The sequence below is a fragment of the Haliotis rubra genome, unplaced genomic scaffold, assembly GCF_003918875.1.
Source record: "Haliotis rubra isolate DU_JTF1 unplaced genomic scaffold, ASM391887v1 Scf377, whole genome shotgun sequence".
Classification (NCBI taxonomy): Eukaryota; Metazoa; Mollusca; class Gastropoda; order Lepetellida; family Haliotidae; genus Haliotis; species Haliotis rubra.
In genome coordinates, this window is record NW_025767054.1 from 892,624 (window position 1) to 909,156 (window position 16,533).

Consider the following 16,533-nt stretch of genomic DNA (forward strand, 5'->3'; position numbering starts at 1 on the left):
AACCATGACTGACGTACACGTCACGTGACCGTGTTACACCCAGAGAGCATCCTGTGTTTTGCTGAACGATGCGACTGAGATGACTGATTAGTGAGTTCTGGTGGCTTACTAAAGTACTGTCGGAAATGCTAGAAAAATGCTTTTTGACTTATATTTAAAATTCAGAGGTATTACAGTTACTTAAATAACAAATATCACTTCAAGAAACATCTACCTAATGTAGACCGAGGGAATAAATTTTGAGACATGCTCTGAAATGTGTTTTTACTGATGAAAATACCAAAAACTTAGAAAAATAAGGGGTAGTGGGACGCTATTTGATACAAACATTAAGTGCCTGTGTTACGTCATCAGCATCAACTGTATCGACAGGTGAAATTGACACCTGAGCACACGCTCGTGGGAGGGGTCATCTCAATAGATATTTTCTGTAAAATGTTGAATATGTGTACGTTACGTATCGGCTATGTAAAGGAGCATTTGTGTATGTGTGTTTGTTTTGAAATAAACATACGAATTACTGTACATTGGAAAGAATCCTATCACTTATGTTATCTTATCGATTGATTGTAGAAATGTGCAACGTTTTAATAAATGTTTTGCATGTCAACAGTATATTTCATTGAAAAAATATGGATGTAATTCGGTCAGTTTAATCTAGTTGTGAACATTGGCCAAAGATTTAACGAAGTCACTGGTGTAGCTTCTTTAGAATATATATATTTTTCTTCTCATAAAGTTTGTAGACTAAGCACTAAATTTCTAAGCACTCCCTTGTCAAAGTTGTCAAGGATGGTTTCACGTCCCAGTTTTGCATTTGAGACGGTCCCTGTCTTGTCTAATTTGTTTACAATATTGTAAACTTGTTGGTAAGACATGCCAACAGCTCTATAAGATCTGTAATAAGACCTTTCCAAACTAATGAAAAGTTTTCCTCTGTCTTTTTTAAGCAGAAAAAAACTATAAACCTTTGCAAGAATTGACTGCAAATCGTTGGCCATAGTGGACGCTGTGATAAAGATGTGCATGCATGACGGGAAACTTATTTATCAAGACTTAACATTTATATTAATATTTCTTCAATAAAGAAACGATAATTAAGTAGAGTCACACAAACATTCAACATTTATTTGTTAAGGAAAAACGTTAATTCATATTTTTACACCACTTGTATGATTAGCATAAATGTAAAGACTATTTCAGATTTCTGTTGTTGAAATCTTAAGTTGCTGTTTTGGTACCAAATTCTCTCCTGTAAACTGCCCTTTAAATGCATGGGAAGGTTAAGTCGATTGAAATAAAAATTAGGTAGACAATAGGCGAGTTGATATATTGACAACATACTACATTTATCACCTTTATAAAGATATTAAGACTAAAAAGCATTTTGTCTAGCATTTACGACAGTACTTTAGTACCCGACCACTGGTTTGTGTGATTCAGACAAAGACAACTAAAATAGCTATTTGACAAGAGTCACTAAGGACAAACACAGAATAACATGCATGTTCGTTGTTGCATCGATAAGCTTCCGTTCCCAAAACAAGCTGAGTTATCACCACACCACTGTGTTTCCTGTCTACAAATATTCTTTTGTCTGTCCCTGGTTGAGACGTGAATAGAAACATTTTTTGTTAAAGGAGAATACGAACGAACACAAAACTTTTGATATATTGTAAAGGATATTCTAAAAGTCACATTCCGTGATTAAAATTGAAGAAAAGGTTTGTAAAATAGCAATACAAATACAAAAAAGATACTCGTATTTCCGCCTCTTACGGAAACACCCGACAGTTAATGAGCAGAGGGGGTATCACGTGACATGACGTCATACGTGCCTGTTGCTGATGGCTTCCTCTTTGATTTTACCTCACAACTTAACAGTGTCCATGGATTCTTAAGCAGTAAAAGATGATCCTGATGTCATTTCTGAAATGGATGTTAGACCGATTTAACATCTTGCAAGACAATCTTCCAAACTGAGAAGATGAAGAAGAAGAATCAAGCAAAACCGGCACCGCTTGAGGTCTAAACAAGTATAAAAATAGACCATATAATTTAACAAGAATACTATTTGTCACCAAAATGTGATACAGTTCCAACCAGCAAACCCAACCCTATAGATATATGACCAGTCCCTAATATTTTTGTTGTTGGAAATGTGTCAAATGGGTGACTGTAGGGTGTCTGGGGTTTAAAAACAAAATAATTATGCTTAAGAGGTGGGAAAATAGAAATTATCTGTTACAAAATTTACACTGGAATTATTTTGTTGAAAAACATTAGGATCTTTGTTCTTATTAATAACGTATCAAGTCTCCCTACAAGACCCCAGCCTGGTCGAGCAGAGAAAATATTAGCGACGCAGATTAGTTATTCCCCGAAAACTGGTGAATTATAAATTACTAGTCAGGACAATGTATGTTTCCTCAGTGTTTGGTTATGGGAATCGTTATGGTACTCGGTCATAGCCTTAGAATGATATCTTGTCAGCCAATGAGAATACAGAACAACTTTCACGGCACACACTGCGGACAAATAGCGAATCTGATGCCGACGTGCGTAAGTGGACAAAATGGAAAAAATGAAAGCAACATGTACTTCATGATTTGCCGTTGTATTCGGCAATGTTTCGGGTAGACTGCATCATTTAGGGCTCCAAACCGAAAAGAACGTTATAGCGAAACATTTTCAAGCTCTTACTCTTGTGAAATCTCTTACTGATTTTGATAATATATATCTCATGTGTACCAGTCAAACTGCCCCAGCTACAAAATGGCCAGCAAATTTGGTCATTCATTCTAATTTGCTCAAATTTATTTATAATGATTAAATATATGCCGTAAATGCATAGTTTTGTCAACTTTGATATTATGTTCTTCATATAAAAGTTATTAGATAGTTATATTTCTGATAAATGTTCCATTAGTAAACATGGAACTATAACTTCTCATTCACATTTTAAAATCAGTCAGTAATAAAATGAGAATCTTCAAAAAATGATATCAAAGGATCGCTGCGCAAATTGAAATAGTTTCAGACGTTTAAGGATATTTTCTCAGTGAAAATAAACTATTCTAACAATGATGTTTAATTAGATATGTAGACTCATCAAATATAAAAGAGTTCAGAAATACGTACATTATATTGAATGGACTGTGTAAGATGTGACGCATCGTCACAACTTTCTGGCCTGTGGAAGAGCTACTATGCGAGCTGGCCCGGGGAACTCTGGATAGGAGAGTGGTCTATACCAAGCTCAGATAACAGAAACTGTTTTCGCGATTACAGCATAATAAACCATATTTTTGAAATAAAAATTGGGGTACATGTTTCTGATGACTTTTTCTTTCACCCAGCAAATTATTGCAATTGTCTAGTATTCTCCTTTAAGTAATACCCCTTCTGTTTGCCTACATTTAGTCCATAGGGAAAATGCTTGATATACATTTCCAAACTGCACCAGTTTCATCCAGATCTAATTGGTGTATGGTTGCGTTAATCGTTCTGGGTAATTATGTCAAATTCAGTTTTATCATTCACCGGTATCTCAATGTATCCTTATCTGATTGTATGATTTGTACCAGACATAGTTCGTCGTCCAAATTCAAATATCAGAAATATAATATAGAATAAAATAAAATATTTAATTGGTAAACATAAAGATATTTAACCGTTATAACCAACTGTTTATGCTGGCACGTCTCTATCCAACCATGTAGACGTTGTGGAATAATTACACACAGTTTCAATCCTACATTGTTCCAAAGTTGTTGAATGGCATACCAGTATATCAACTCAAGGAAGACAAATGTCACTACCCCTACTGACGATATTCCCATGTACAGCAGAGGGGCTGTTTTTCACCGAAAACAGTACAATCCTACATTTTCCCTTATACACATTTCAGGAAATTGATACATCTTCTAAATAGGTCACCTTACCAAACACGATTGTATGTTTTGGACAACATACAAAAAATAACTAAAGAAGTATTTTGTTTCTGGGTATCGTTTGTACAAGCGATCTTAACGCTAAAGACAACAATATCTCCCATACAAGTTGGTTTGAAACCAGCATGTCCATATTGTACATGAGAAACCCGGATGTAGCGAACTTGTATAGTTTGGGTGACACTTGTTGAATTGTTGCGAGTAATCCGATACCTTAAAGGCGGTAAAGTGTTTTGGTGTACGGTAAAATAACGGGTAACTGCATATTGGGGTTTTCCCGTCTCAAGAAGTCATATTCCGAAGTTGCGATATTGTAGCATTCAGTCTCGACATTTTGCCATTTCCACTTAAACGACAAAGGTATAACTAAATGTTGATTGACGTTACACCTGCTTTCATTTCATGTTTTTAAGTGATCGTCACAACTTGCAGGTGCATTCTTTTTGTAATGTCCTTTCTATGACGTGTTCATGTAGTCTTGCCTTATAAAGCTACAAGACATATAACGGTGGCGGTTTGTGCATTAAACCAGTTAACATGTACGTAATATCGTATACAAATATGGCATTTGTATTACATGTTTCATGAATAAACAAAGTCACCATTCTAATCATCGCCTGTGTTTCTCTGAAGAGTGTTTTCGTATCCCTGTCTACATTGTTAGAAAACGTTCAACTCTGACTGACGTCATTCGTGATGGCACAGATAAGTTTCCTTCAATTGTAAACTGAGTTATCATCATCTAACATTGTCCTGTGTTTCCTGGTTTTATCTATTTTTATATCTGTTCCTGGTCAAGTCACCCCGAGTTGAGTCTTGGAAAGAAACAGCTTACATTAGCCACGTATACCGAGTCTTCCATTAAAACGTTTGACAGACAGACATTTAATTAATAAAATTACATTCGATGAACGCTTCCATACTTTACCAGTTTTACCCAAACATATTTTTTGTTTTAATCGCTTCCTGTATTTATCAGTTGGCCCATTCAACAGTATCCTAAACCATCCGAATCTGATTATCTGATTCCTTCCAAATTAAAACATGAAGACACAAGGTATGACAGACAGATAGAAAGATACACACTTGTATAATTTCATCTTTCAGCAATCAAACGTAATTAAACAGCGTGATTTCACAACACACTTGTTCTGAGCAACATTTGTTCCTTGTTGAGTCATGTGACCGTGAATCAAGGAAGGAAAATAACATTACAGTACGGGCTCTGGCTATATTCTCATGTTCATCTCACGCTGGACACTTTGCCAAACACAACTGTACAGAAATTCTACATTAGATAAAGCAATTTCATTTTTATGTTTCTGGCGCTTTAGTTCAGTCTGCGTACTTGTTAACCATCCTTGGGTAATAGACTTAGCCTGCAAAAGGGTCGATTGTAAACTCTTCCCTCAGACAAGGAATGGATTATCTATACTAACGAAAAAAAGTATCCGTGCATAGCATAAAATTGCATAAAATAAAAGTTATTTGAAAATTTCTAAAAATAACCCTAAATAAACATGTATGAAAGCACTTTGCACGGAATTTGATGTCACGATTCGCGCGTGGCACGTGCATTTTGTGCACAATGAACTTACTCACTTTGGCATGCCTTTTGACACCTGAAGTTCACGCACCTGATACTGAAAATGACTGATGATTCTCTAACCTTTGAATATTGTGGAAAACACGTTAATTTCAACCTAAACTGCGTGTATGTCATGCCACGGCTTACAGAAAATCAGCGTCTCCGCGCCGTGGGGATGCTGGAGACTGGGAATGGCCCAAAATAAAGTGGCCAGCCATTTTGGTGTCCATCGTAACACGATCTCATCTCTATGGAGACGTTTTCAAGATTGTGGCAACACGAGAGATTTGCCTCGGACCGGCCATCCACGCGTGACTTCACGTCAGCTAGACAACCACTTTCGGCTGACCATCTAAGGAATCGACTCCAGACTGCCAGTTGCCTGCTCGGACCATTCCTGGCTTACGTCCAATCACTTCCAGGACTGAACGGAAGCGATTGAGGGAGCACAACGTCCAATTTTTTCACCGACAGGCACGTGATGCAGGATTGGGATGGTGTTTTGTTCACTGACGAGTCGAGATTTCTTCTGTTTCTGAACTCCCCCTTGCCAGCTGTTTCTCCGGACCCGTTTGGGATGAAATGGAGAAACGTTTACGTCAAACCGAGAATCAGCTATTGAGTGAGCTTAATTGGAACAAGCTTTGGTTCAGACATGGAACATCATTCCCCAAGCTTTCTTCAATCTCTTAGTGTTGTCTATGCGTCGTCGTTGTCAAACCTGCATCAACAGCAATGGTGGACACACACGATGCTGAATTTGTGAACTGACTTTTGACACCACATCTCTTCAAGGGCGTGTCCCGATGCCCAGTGTCAAATCATATAGATTTCGATCTCATCCTGTCAACAGTTAAGCGGTGATTAAGGAAAACACCACAAATCCTATTATCTTTTTGCAATAAAATATGGCATAAAATAATGCACAGTTACTTTATTCCGCTAGTATACTGTTCCCACGTGCTGCGGTATTACGCCACATTTCATATGAAACAACAACTTTGATACACGTTGTTCCTGTAATGAATCAAAGCCCTACCAGGTTTGAGTCCCTACTGAATAAGATGCCTCATGGATGTTTTTTGTCTGTTGTAAATGAATGAGTGAGAATATATTAACGCCGCTTCCAGCAGTATTCCAGAATCATGATGCCTGCGGAAAACATAAATGGACTTCACAATAGTACCCATTTGTGTAATCGAGCCCCAACCTTCGCCATGACAGCCAGACATTTTAACCGCTAGGCTTTCTCATCGCCTTTATACAGCAAATTAGGAAAATATCGACCTTATTTAGAAAAATACTCCACAAACAACTTGGGAAAGGAAACACTGAATGTATGTATAAATTGGTATGATAGTTAGTTTTATCATTACCGACGTTGCATTTACACATCCCACTTGAGTTGCCACGATCAAAAAGCCAAGGTTTATGGAGACCTATCTTTGGATATGAGAGGGGAGTCTTTAACAATAGGAGAGTAATTAGATCCAGATTGTCCTCTAAGTATTCTGATAGTTACTTCTATTCTAGAGTAAATATTTACCCGTATTCGCTTATAACGTCACATGTTTGCCTATAATGAAACAAATGCTGGGAAACATACAATCATTCCTTACATGACTTTTGTACATGTAGCAACACTTGAAGACATCCCGAAATTGTTATTGTGGAATGGTTGTGAGCGAAGAGAAAACATGCATTGTAATGGGCCGGAATGACCAAGCCGCAAATGCTGCCACAAAGCGTTCTTTTAAGCTATGCTGCACTCATTTTACCCAAACAACACTTATAAGTTTATAATGTCTACGTAAGGAGAAATACAAGCATAGTCTACAGTGTCTGGATGTCTATGTGCAGTATTCCGCTGATTCATGTGTTACATGCAGATATAAACACACTTCCTTTTTTTTATTCTGCCTGGCTTTGTGGACTGTCCTAATGTGTGTGAATTACACTTCCCTGTAGACGACAGACTACGTTATGCAGGCACTCCATTTACTCAGTGGATGACGGACATGTTGTTTACATGGCTGTTGGTGTGTTGGGGTGCTGTCTTGTGTCAGGGTATAGGTAGGTTCACACATCGTGTGTCCGCAGGCAGGTACTCGGTTGTTTTAGGGTGCTGTTATCCTGCTGCCACACGCATTAATTTCCACGTTTTCTATTTGTATGCTTCCTGTATACCTTCCGCGAGATTAATCAGCAAGTATTTCAGAGATTGGTGTAGACTACTCTAACTCTCAAGTTCTCACAGCCTTCGGATACTGATCTGTGTTGAAACTGGATATGATATTGTGTCCTCAGTCACGTACTCGGTTGTTTTAGGGTGCTGTTATCCTGCTGCTACAAGCATAATATCCACAATGACGGTTACGGCTGTGTCGCTAGATCAGTAACTAATCATTTCACAGATTGAGTATTGTAGCCCACTGATTTAAGCATGAGTGTATAAGCGGCAGGAACCCGGAAATCAATATGTTCCATAGACTAGGGTTCACTCTAGTGACGTTAGTATGTCACGTGTGTCTTCTTTATCCTCATACAATATACAGTCACTCACTCACCCGGTTTCAGTAACATGTGTATTGCCAGGTGTTTGCGTTTTGTTTAAGGCGCATTCAGCAATATTCCAGCTATATGGCGGCGGTCTGCGGACCAGACAATCCATTGATTAACATCGATCTAAGCAAATGGTATACGATGTGTCAACCAAGTCAGCAAACCTGACCAACCGATCCCGTTAGTCGCCTCTTACGACAGGCATATGGGCTACTGAAGACTAGTTCTAACCTTTTTAATTCTTCACGGGTGTGTGAATACTGACACTATTAGTATGACGTCATGAATGTGATAGTGTACTGACAGTAAACTGATGAATGTGATAGTGTACTGACAGTATACTAATGAATGTGATAGTGTACTCACAGTATACTGATGAATGTGATAGTGTACTGACAGTTTACTGATGAATGTGATAGTGTACTGACAGCATACTGATGAATGTGATAGTGTACTGACAGTATACTGATGAATGTGATAGTGTAATGATAGCATACTGATGAATGTGATAGTGTACTGACAGCATACTGATGAATGTAATAGTGTACTGACAGCATACTGATGAATGTGATAGAGTACTGACAGTAATCTGATGAATGTGATAGTGTACTGACAGCATACTGATGAATGTGATAGTGTACTGACAGTATATTGATGAATGTGATAGTGTACTGTCAGTATACTGATGAATGTGATAGTGTACTGACAGTATACTGATGAATGTGATAGTGTACTGACAGTATACTGATGAATGTGATAGTGTACTGACAGTATACTGATGAGTGTGAACGGCAAGAAACAACAGTTGGACGGGAGGTACTCACTCTGGTTTCACATTTCATGATGGAGACATAACTGATTCAATCTATGTAAATCCGATACATTATTTATTCATGTGGAAACGACACAGAACAGAGAATAGTGCTTGTTAAAAAAGATGACCGTGTTTTGCCGTAAATCAGTTGCTGAAATCCGTTTTCTAGAAACTTCTCGGATACACATTATCAATGAACGAGACAACTGGTGGGAGGCCCAAAGCCGATGTAAAGTCAACGGAGGCAAGTTGTACACACCCGGCACAGATGACATCCCAGCAGAGCTCATGGAGAATCAACAGCCGGCAACATACTACTGGATAGGTGCCATGAGCTACAGGGTCTGGCTATGGACAGGTACAATGAGAGCAGCCAGATATTTTTGTCTACTGGCCACACTTTTTATTGTGAGAATAAGATTCAATATCAGTCACTCACTTTACTTACCCTAAATTTAAACATAACCGTTTCACAAGAAATTATACAAGCATCAGGAATACGGCGCGTAGTATATCAGTAGACCTAAAGAAGCTAGAGTACAGCTTTACTCTAATATATTACCTTCAATTGTCCAAATACAGTAGATGACAGTCCCCTGTTCACCTATGCTGGCTTCCTTCCTCTGGGGAGTGTGACAGTAGAACCAAAGGGAACATATCTTGATAACTCGGTATGGAAGTGCCATCTTCACTGCAGTCCAGCATATTCAGTAGGCATGAAGGTGAGTTGTATATATCCTTAGTTCATCACTTGAAATAGATGCAGCAAACTGTATGGCAGTTACAGTTACACTCACATACTACTTATGTAAAACCAAACTCACTCACTCTTATTTGTCTGGGTTTCATCAAAGTGGAGAACGTGAGAAACCTTCCTCTTCATGAAGCTGTCACGATATATCACCAAACTCACTCACTCCTTCAATGGATACACCACCACATTCCATACATATTGTCTGATTGTGAAACATGCTTTAAAACTGTTACGTCCTCAAGGACAACAGCAGTCCAATTCCTTAGAAGATTTGGTAGTTTCTAAAGGTCAGAGGTTCACACTCAGAATACAATTAGCTGACAACAATTGGTTTGTTTGTCAGCTGTAGTATACTTAGAGTCATGGTTAATGAAACTCCATCGCACACAGCACGTTCAGGGCATAGTTTTGTTAACTCTCATGTTACCACATAGCATTATGTCCGTCTTTGTGTGCATACACAGGGAACCACGTGCTATTGTTTGAAAGAAGGCTATAACACTACGAAGTCGATGCTATCCGAGAACACGTGTCCCGGAAACTTGGAGGAAAGGTGTGGCAACATCCAGGGGGTGTCAGTATACAAGCTAGGTACGGCTACGTTAATTTCATCCTTACATACCATAAAATATTTCTATGACACTGATTAATTTTACTGGATCAGTGTCTCGATGCCTGACAGGAACAACGTAATTTGGTTATTATTTATTCAGCCTTGCTGCCATTTAACTACATCTGACACGAATCTTAGATCTGCTTAAATGTGAGGCTTCAAAATTTCTTTTAGCAGTATTTTGGTTACTATTTATTCATCCTTGTTTTGAAAACTTCCCTTCGCACTGAGCGAACCAGTTCTACGATGTATTAGAATTAATCTGTATGAAGCTAATTGGACTCTTTAGAAAACCCAGCCAATACACCTATAAGCTATATTACAGCCATACGGTCGTTGTAGGGCACTGGCGGTATTATGGCACAAAGGACAGGGCTGTTTTGGACTATGTTGTTGTTCATAGTTACCATACTTCAGTTGCACGGTCACAAAAGGCGAGTGGTCAGAGCCTACAAGATTAAATTCGATTATCGTTAAAATAGTCGTTCTCTCAGTTTTAGTAGTATCATAGTAGCATGGCAAATGGTACATCTTGAAAGTGTAGATCATTCAGGTAATCTTTGAATGTTTGAACTGATATTATGTCTTTACTGTTTTTAGAAAACATGATATTTAATCAAGAGGAACACACGTACTGTGCTTATGCGGATGACACGGACCTTTCCATCCATACCAGAACTTATGACGATTGCAAAAACTTCAAGGATTGTTACGCCTGCTTTACTTTATCTGGCAAGTTGCATTACGTTTCATCCAAAATAACATAAATCTCCCTTGATATTTATATCTAATTTTAAGAAACTTTAAGTTTAGTCCTAAAGATCATTGTCCTAATTACGACCACCATTAATACCTTACAATGTATTACAATTTCCACTTTCATGAAGACACGGTATGTTTTACAAATAACACTACACTGAATACAGGATATTATATACGACTAACTCTAGCATGAAGACATAACATGACTCTAAAACCTGACGACACAACAATTTCTCTTCTGCACAAGATTCCAAAACTCAGTCAATTTCATGCAAAAAGAAGAGATGCATATAGACACATTCACGGTCAATTGCCAGTCTAGGGAGATAACCTGTAATCGTTGTTATAATCAAGGACGGACTTACACAAGAAAAGAAAATGGGACAGATAAAATAAATACAATGTGGACTGTGAAAAAACCCCTGAGAATGTGTTTACATTTTTGAACTCCCCGAAATAATATCGAACAAAATTTTATTCTCGAAAACATTCGATTTTCCAAATTTGTACCCCACTTTTATTCACAACAAATATAGGGATGGCTAACAAATTTTATTGAGACGTTCGTGATAACCCCTGTGTGAAACTGAGGCATAGGACAATTAGGCAAGAAGTAAGCATGGTTGCCACATTTGATCTTCTCCTTGTTACATATAATGCGGAAAGCATACGCTGCTGCACGCGCACCACTTTAGTTTGCATAAACACGTTAACGCGTGTTTGTTGTCAGACGCTGCAGAACAGTACTTACACCTTCACGTCTAATCATGCGCCTTCAGATGATGGTTTATTATTTTATAGTTTAAGGTTTATAAAGGAGTATATTGCACACAGTCGTTAAATGCAGCGAACTAGAGACGTGTCTTCTGTCAATCCAGCAAATCTGCTCAGAGCAAAATAGTGGTGAAAATATATGAATGTATAAATGAAAGCCAGTCATGACACCAGGTGTTCGCGAAACGGGTTAGCATGGATCTGTTTGTTGGCTGACACAGCATGACTACTGTCATACCTCACAGCATCAAGGCCAGTGTTTCGGCGATATGAGGCCAGTCGGAAATGTGGTTGTAGAAAGTGTTGTCAACAAACATACGTGCCACAGTGTTGACCATGTTTTCTGTGCACGCACCTTTAACAGAGTTTCGTTCATTTTATAGGTGCAACTACAAGTATATCTTGTAGACCTCAGAAGTCATGGTTTGCTGCCCGGAATGCATGTGACTTGGTTAAACTGAATACATCTGCCCGGACCAGTCTTCTTGGAAGTAGCAGTAACACCACCACATACTGGATCGGTTTGTACAAATATCTGCACAGGAGATGGATAAACGGTAAGTAGGGTCATTTTACCATTGATTAATATCTGTTCACAGCACAGATTATATGAATACATACAAAACTTTGAGATGTTAAAATTGATATTTTAAAATAATATTGACAAATACGGGATGGTTAATTAAATTTCTGGAAGTCAAAATTTCAGAAGTCAAAATGCATTCGTGGACCTCAATTGTGATAATAACAGGAATTGCGAGATTCCAACAGCTATCAGAGTTTCGTGTCTATGTTATGGAAACCGATGACTTCGTCAATGGGTTTCGAGTTTCGAATGTGTATTACAATAATGTCTATGCGTTTTGTTGCACTATTCTTTAGTCAGGTCCACTTGGAATTTGGATTGGGAACCATTGTTGTATGTTCTTCGTTTTATATCTAACATATTGTCTCAGCTATACTCGCATATTTGATCGCTAGTTCTCTTATTCAGGTTCAGACAATACAGCGACATACTTGAGAACTGCAAAAAATATCAGGTTCATTTATGTCACGTTTTATATGTTGCATGGCTCGGTCCATACTGACTGAGTTGCATTATCGTCAAAATAATCTCAACAAGGTTTTCAGCATGGTTAATGTACATGTGAAGATCCGAATTAGATTTTGTCTTCAGCAAGCGATGCTTGTCATAAGAGGCGAGGTGGTCAGACTCAATCACCTGGTTGATACATGTCATCGTAGCTCATAATGTTAGACACTGGATTGTGTAGACCAGACTCGGTTGTCATATAGATGGAATCATTTCTGGATTACTTTTCTTTTAATGCCTTAGTCCTGACAAATAGTAATTTGTCTCCATGTATATTTATTTAAAGCGAATACTAAATGTCTCGATAGAATGGTAAATGATGACATACCTGAAACCTGAAGAACATTTCGTTTGAAAAGAGAAAATCAAGAGTACGATACTATACATTTTCACCTGTGACACTGAGTTTACAGAAAGTACAATGTATCTGAAAGGCTATGTTATAACATTTGTGTATATCCTGTTCAATGTTTTTCTTAGGGGAGACGGCTTTGAAATACGACGGGCGCCGCGGTGCTTTGTCTTCACACACTATAGCTAGGTGTCTCAGTGTGTACAAGCAGAGGAATGGAGGAAAGCGTTTATACTGGAGGCCATGTTCAGAAAACAGAAAGTTCCTTTGTGAAGATGGTATGGCTCTTAGTTCACTTCCTCACTTCAGTCATCCTGGCGCTGAAACCAGACAGGCATACAGTAGCTTGTGTCTTCCAGAAACCAGTTGAACTAATCTGTACCATTTTTGTAAATCGCAACTGAAATAAGTTCATTTCCAGACTTTTAAATAGCTATTCTTAATCATATATCTAACAAATGTAAAACAGATCGGAAAAGTAGGGCACATGTGTGACCAAGTCATTTTAGGCATCAGAATTCGCTGAGCAGAGTCGCAAAATGTTTGCAAAATATCATGATCGGAGACACGATTCACCCTGATTTGTATACTCGGTTTGTCAACACCATTATCGTGCTCTTTGGCTTTATGCTAACATGTACAATCAGATCTTAGGCTGATGCGCATTGTGTTTCTGATTAATAGTGATAAGAGCAACGTAAACCGCATCTCCCTCCCCCCTTCACATATACCGTTATACGAGCTGGGTAATGTGTTGAATCATTATATTTGACTCGAGATGTAATGTCCAGACATGGACATAAAATAAAATGCAATTCTGTTTTTTTTTCTAAGGAATCAAACATTCAAATCCTACAAACACATGATATTATAGTGTACTTATGTGTGTTTATGAAGTACATGCATTTTACATCAAAGGTCAATTTTTTACTCTCTAAATAATGTTCGTGACATCCAAAGAAATGTATAGTGAAGGTGGACGAAATTTGGTAGGGTCAAGGTCAATAAGGAAGAAGTGCATATTATTTTTCGTATGAAAGCACGCTTGTGACATGAGACGCAATGTATTCCCCTTCACAGGAAGTGATTTGAACTGATGATATTGACATTCTTACATTCTTCTAGCTGGAGACATAGGACTTACTGTTAAAAATTGTATTTAATTTGGCACATGGTGGTATGTAATGATATATGGAGTCCAGTTATATGTTTTATTTCTCAAACACATTTCAAGTTTGTGAAATAAAACATATAAATGTTTTATTCCTATCTCAATATCTCATTAACACTTCATAATACAGGACTAATTGATTCTCAGTATTTCTATATGGTTGAGAAATTGCGATGTCCCTCAGCTCACTCTTCTCATTATCGATTCTTTTATTTCCGTCAGTACTTGCTGACTCGCTGTCAACTGTTACTTGTGTTTGCGTATTATGTAAAATAGGGGACAGTGGGGTGGCTTAATTATTGTTTTGTCAAATGTTGGGGTTCGATCCTACCCTTGAAGATCCGGGTTAGACTTGGTCTTCAGCAACTCATGCTTGTCGTAAGAGGCGACTAACGGGTCGGGTGGTCAGGCTCGCTGAGCTGGTTCACTCATGTCATCGTATGGTAACTACGTTGATCGATGCTCATGATGTTGATCACTGGATTGTCTTTTCCACACTTGATTATTTACTGGCCGCCGCCATATAGCCGGAGTATTGCTGAGTTTGGCGTTATACAAGCAAACACTTGCTTTCCATCCTGCCAATGGTTAAAATACACGAATGTCAATTGTTGTATCCCTCCGCCGTAATGCATATGTAGTGATGCTAACGTCAGCTTTCATAACAACTCCCTTGAAATTATACACTGATTCGTTAAATATTAATCATTCATTGTGATCACTCCATCAGGAACACAATTACAACCGTCAGGAGATGGTGCCACAACTGACAACATCAACTTTACCGATGTTGAAACACCCATAACAGGACCGAATGATGCGATGAAACCTTCGAAAAATCCCGTGATAGGTGTGTGTCGAACACAATCATGCACGAGTTCCACCGACATCAATAATATGATATAATCGAAATTGACACATTTTAAATATTCCCTTATACGAACTGCTTAATAGAATTAAACTGACAAAATATGGAATTATATGCAGTTCTGGAAATAGATGTGTTTGAACACATTAAAATATTTCTGTTCCACTTTGACATCTAAGAACATACCAACGTCAGGATCTTCATGTGTAAAAACTTTGCCCTTCCTGCTGTTACATGTATCCTTTTTAATGTAATCTTGGTAATAACTACCAAATTTGATGATAGTACAATGTATAGTTGGTGTATACATGTTTTACTTTCAGAAGGAGGCTTCATTGGACTAGGTGTAGGATGCGTGACGCTTGTTCTGACAGTCAGCATGGCAGTGTATTTCTTATCAAGGTAAGAAAAGACACTTTTATATCCAGGATGAGTAGCTTTTCATTTTAAGGTTACGAAATATTATCATACATTTCAGGCAATCCAAACTACATTCATCTCAAATCTATCTTTGGTCTCCCCCCCAAAAACCCCAAACAAAACAAAACAACAACAAACAAACAAACAAAAACCCACAAAAAAGAAAACAAAGAAGCAAAACAAGAAAAAAAACCCAAACCTATCAGCAATAACGTCAATACACATTATTGCTGAAGGAAACGTGTTTTCAGCAAGAGTGGATTTCATGTACTCTTCGGTGTTTCAGGCAAAAGAAACTGTGTTTTGCGACCAACTGCGAGAATCAACCGGTTCACTTCAATACAGATTCAGTAAATACCTACTGCAGTTTAGCCTTCCCAACACAAACAGAAAATGGAACATATGATGTCATACCACCTCCTCGCACAACAGAAGAAGGAACGACATCCATAGTCAGGGCCAGTCCTCACAGTGACAACATCTACATCAACACCTCATAGATTAATACTGAGGATGAGAACGACGACACAATCAAGACACCGACTTACAATAACTTATCAAGACCTTGTTCCACGAAACAACCTTAGCGCTGGGTTGATCATATGCCGTACGATTTAAATTACAGACCATCAATGAGATGCTACCTCTTCACTGTAAACAGCCCTAATGTAACAGTAGACACCTCTTTATATGGGTCGGTGAGGTAGCACAGTAGTTAAAGCGTTCGCTCATTCAGGGAAAGGTCAGGGTATAATGTGTTCAGTTCTGGTGTTCCTCACTGTGATATTGCTGGAATGTTGCTAAAAACG

General features: G+C 38.2%; 1 protein-coding gene across 1 annotated transcript; it reads left to right on the plus strand.

Annotated features, from left to right (window-relative positions):
* The first annotated feature begins 7,533 nt into the window (after positions 1–7,533).
* Positions 7,534–16,224, plus strand: LOC124286172. The gene is made up of 10 exons (XM_046722521.1): positions 7,534–7,614; positions 9,087–9,275; positions 9,500–9,639; positions 10,136–10,262; positions 10,885–11,016; positions 12,204–12,377; positions 13,394–13,543; positions 15,167–15,286; positions 15,628–15,706; positions 16,011–16,224. Exons 1-10 carry the CDS (start codon positions 7,551–7,553, stop codon positions 16,222–16,224), a joined length of 1,389 nt encoding a protein of 462 aa, XP_046578477.1. The 5' UTR covers positions 7,534–7,550.
* The last annotated feature ends 309 nt before the right edge of the window (positions 16,225–16,533 follow it).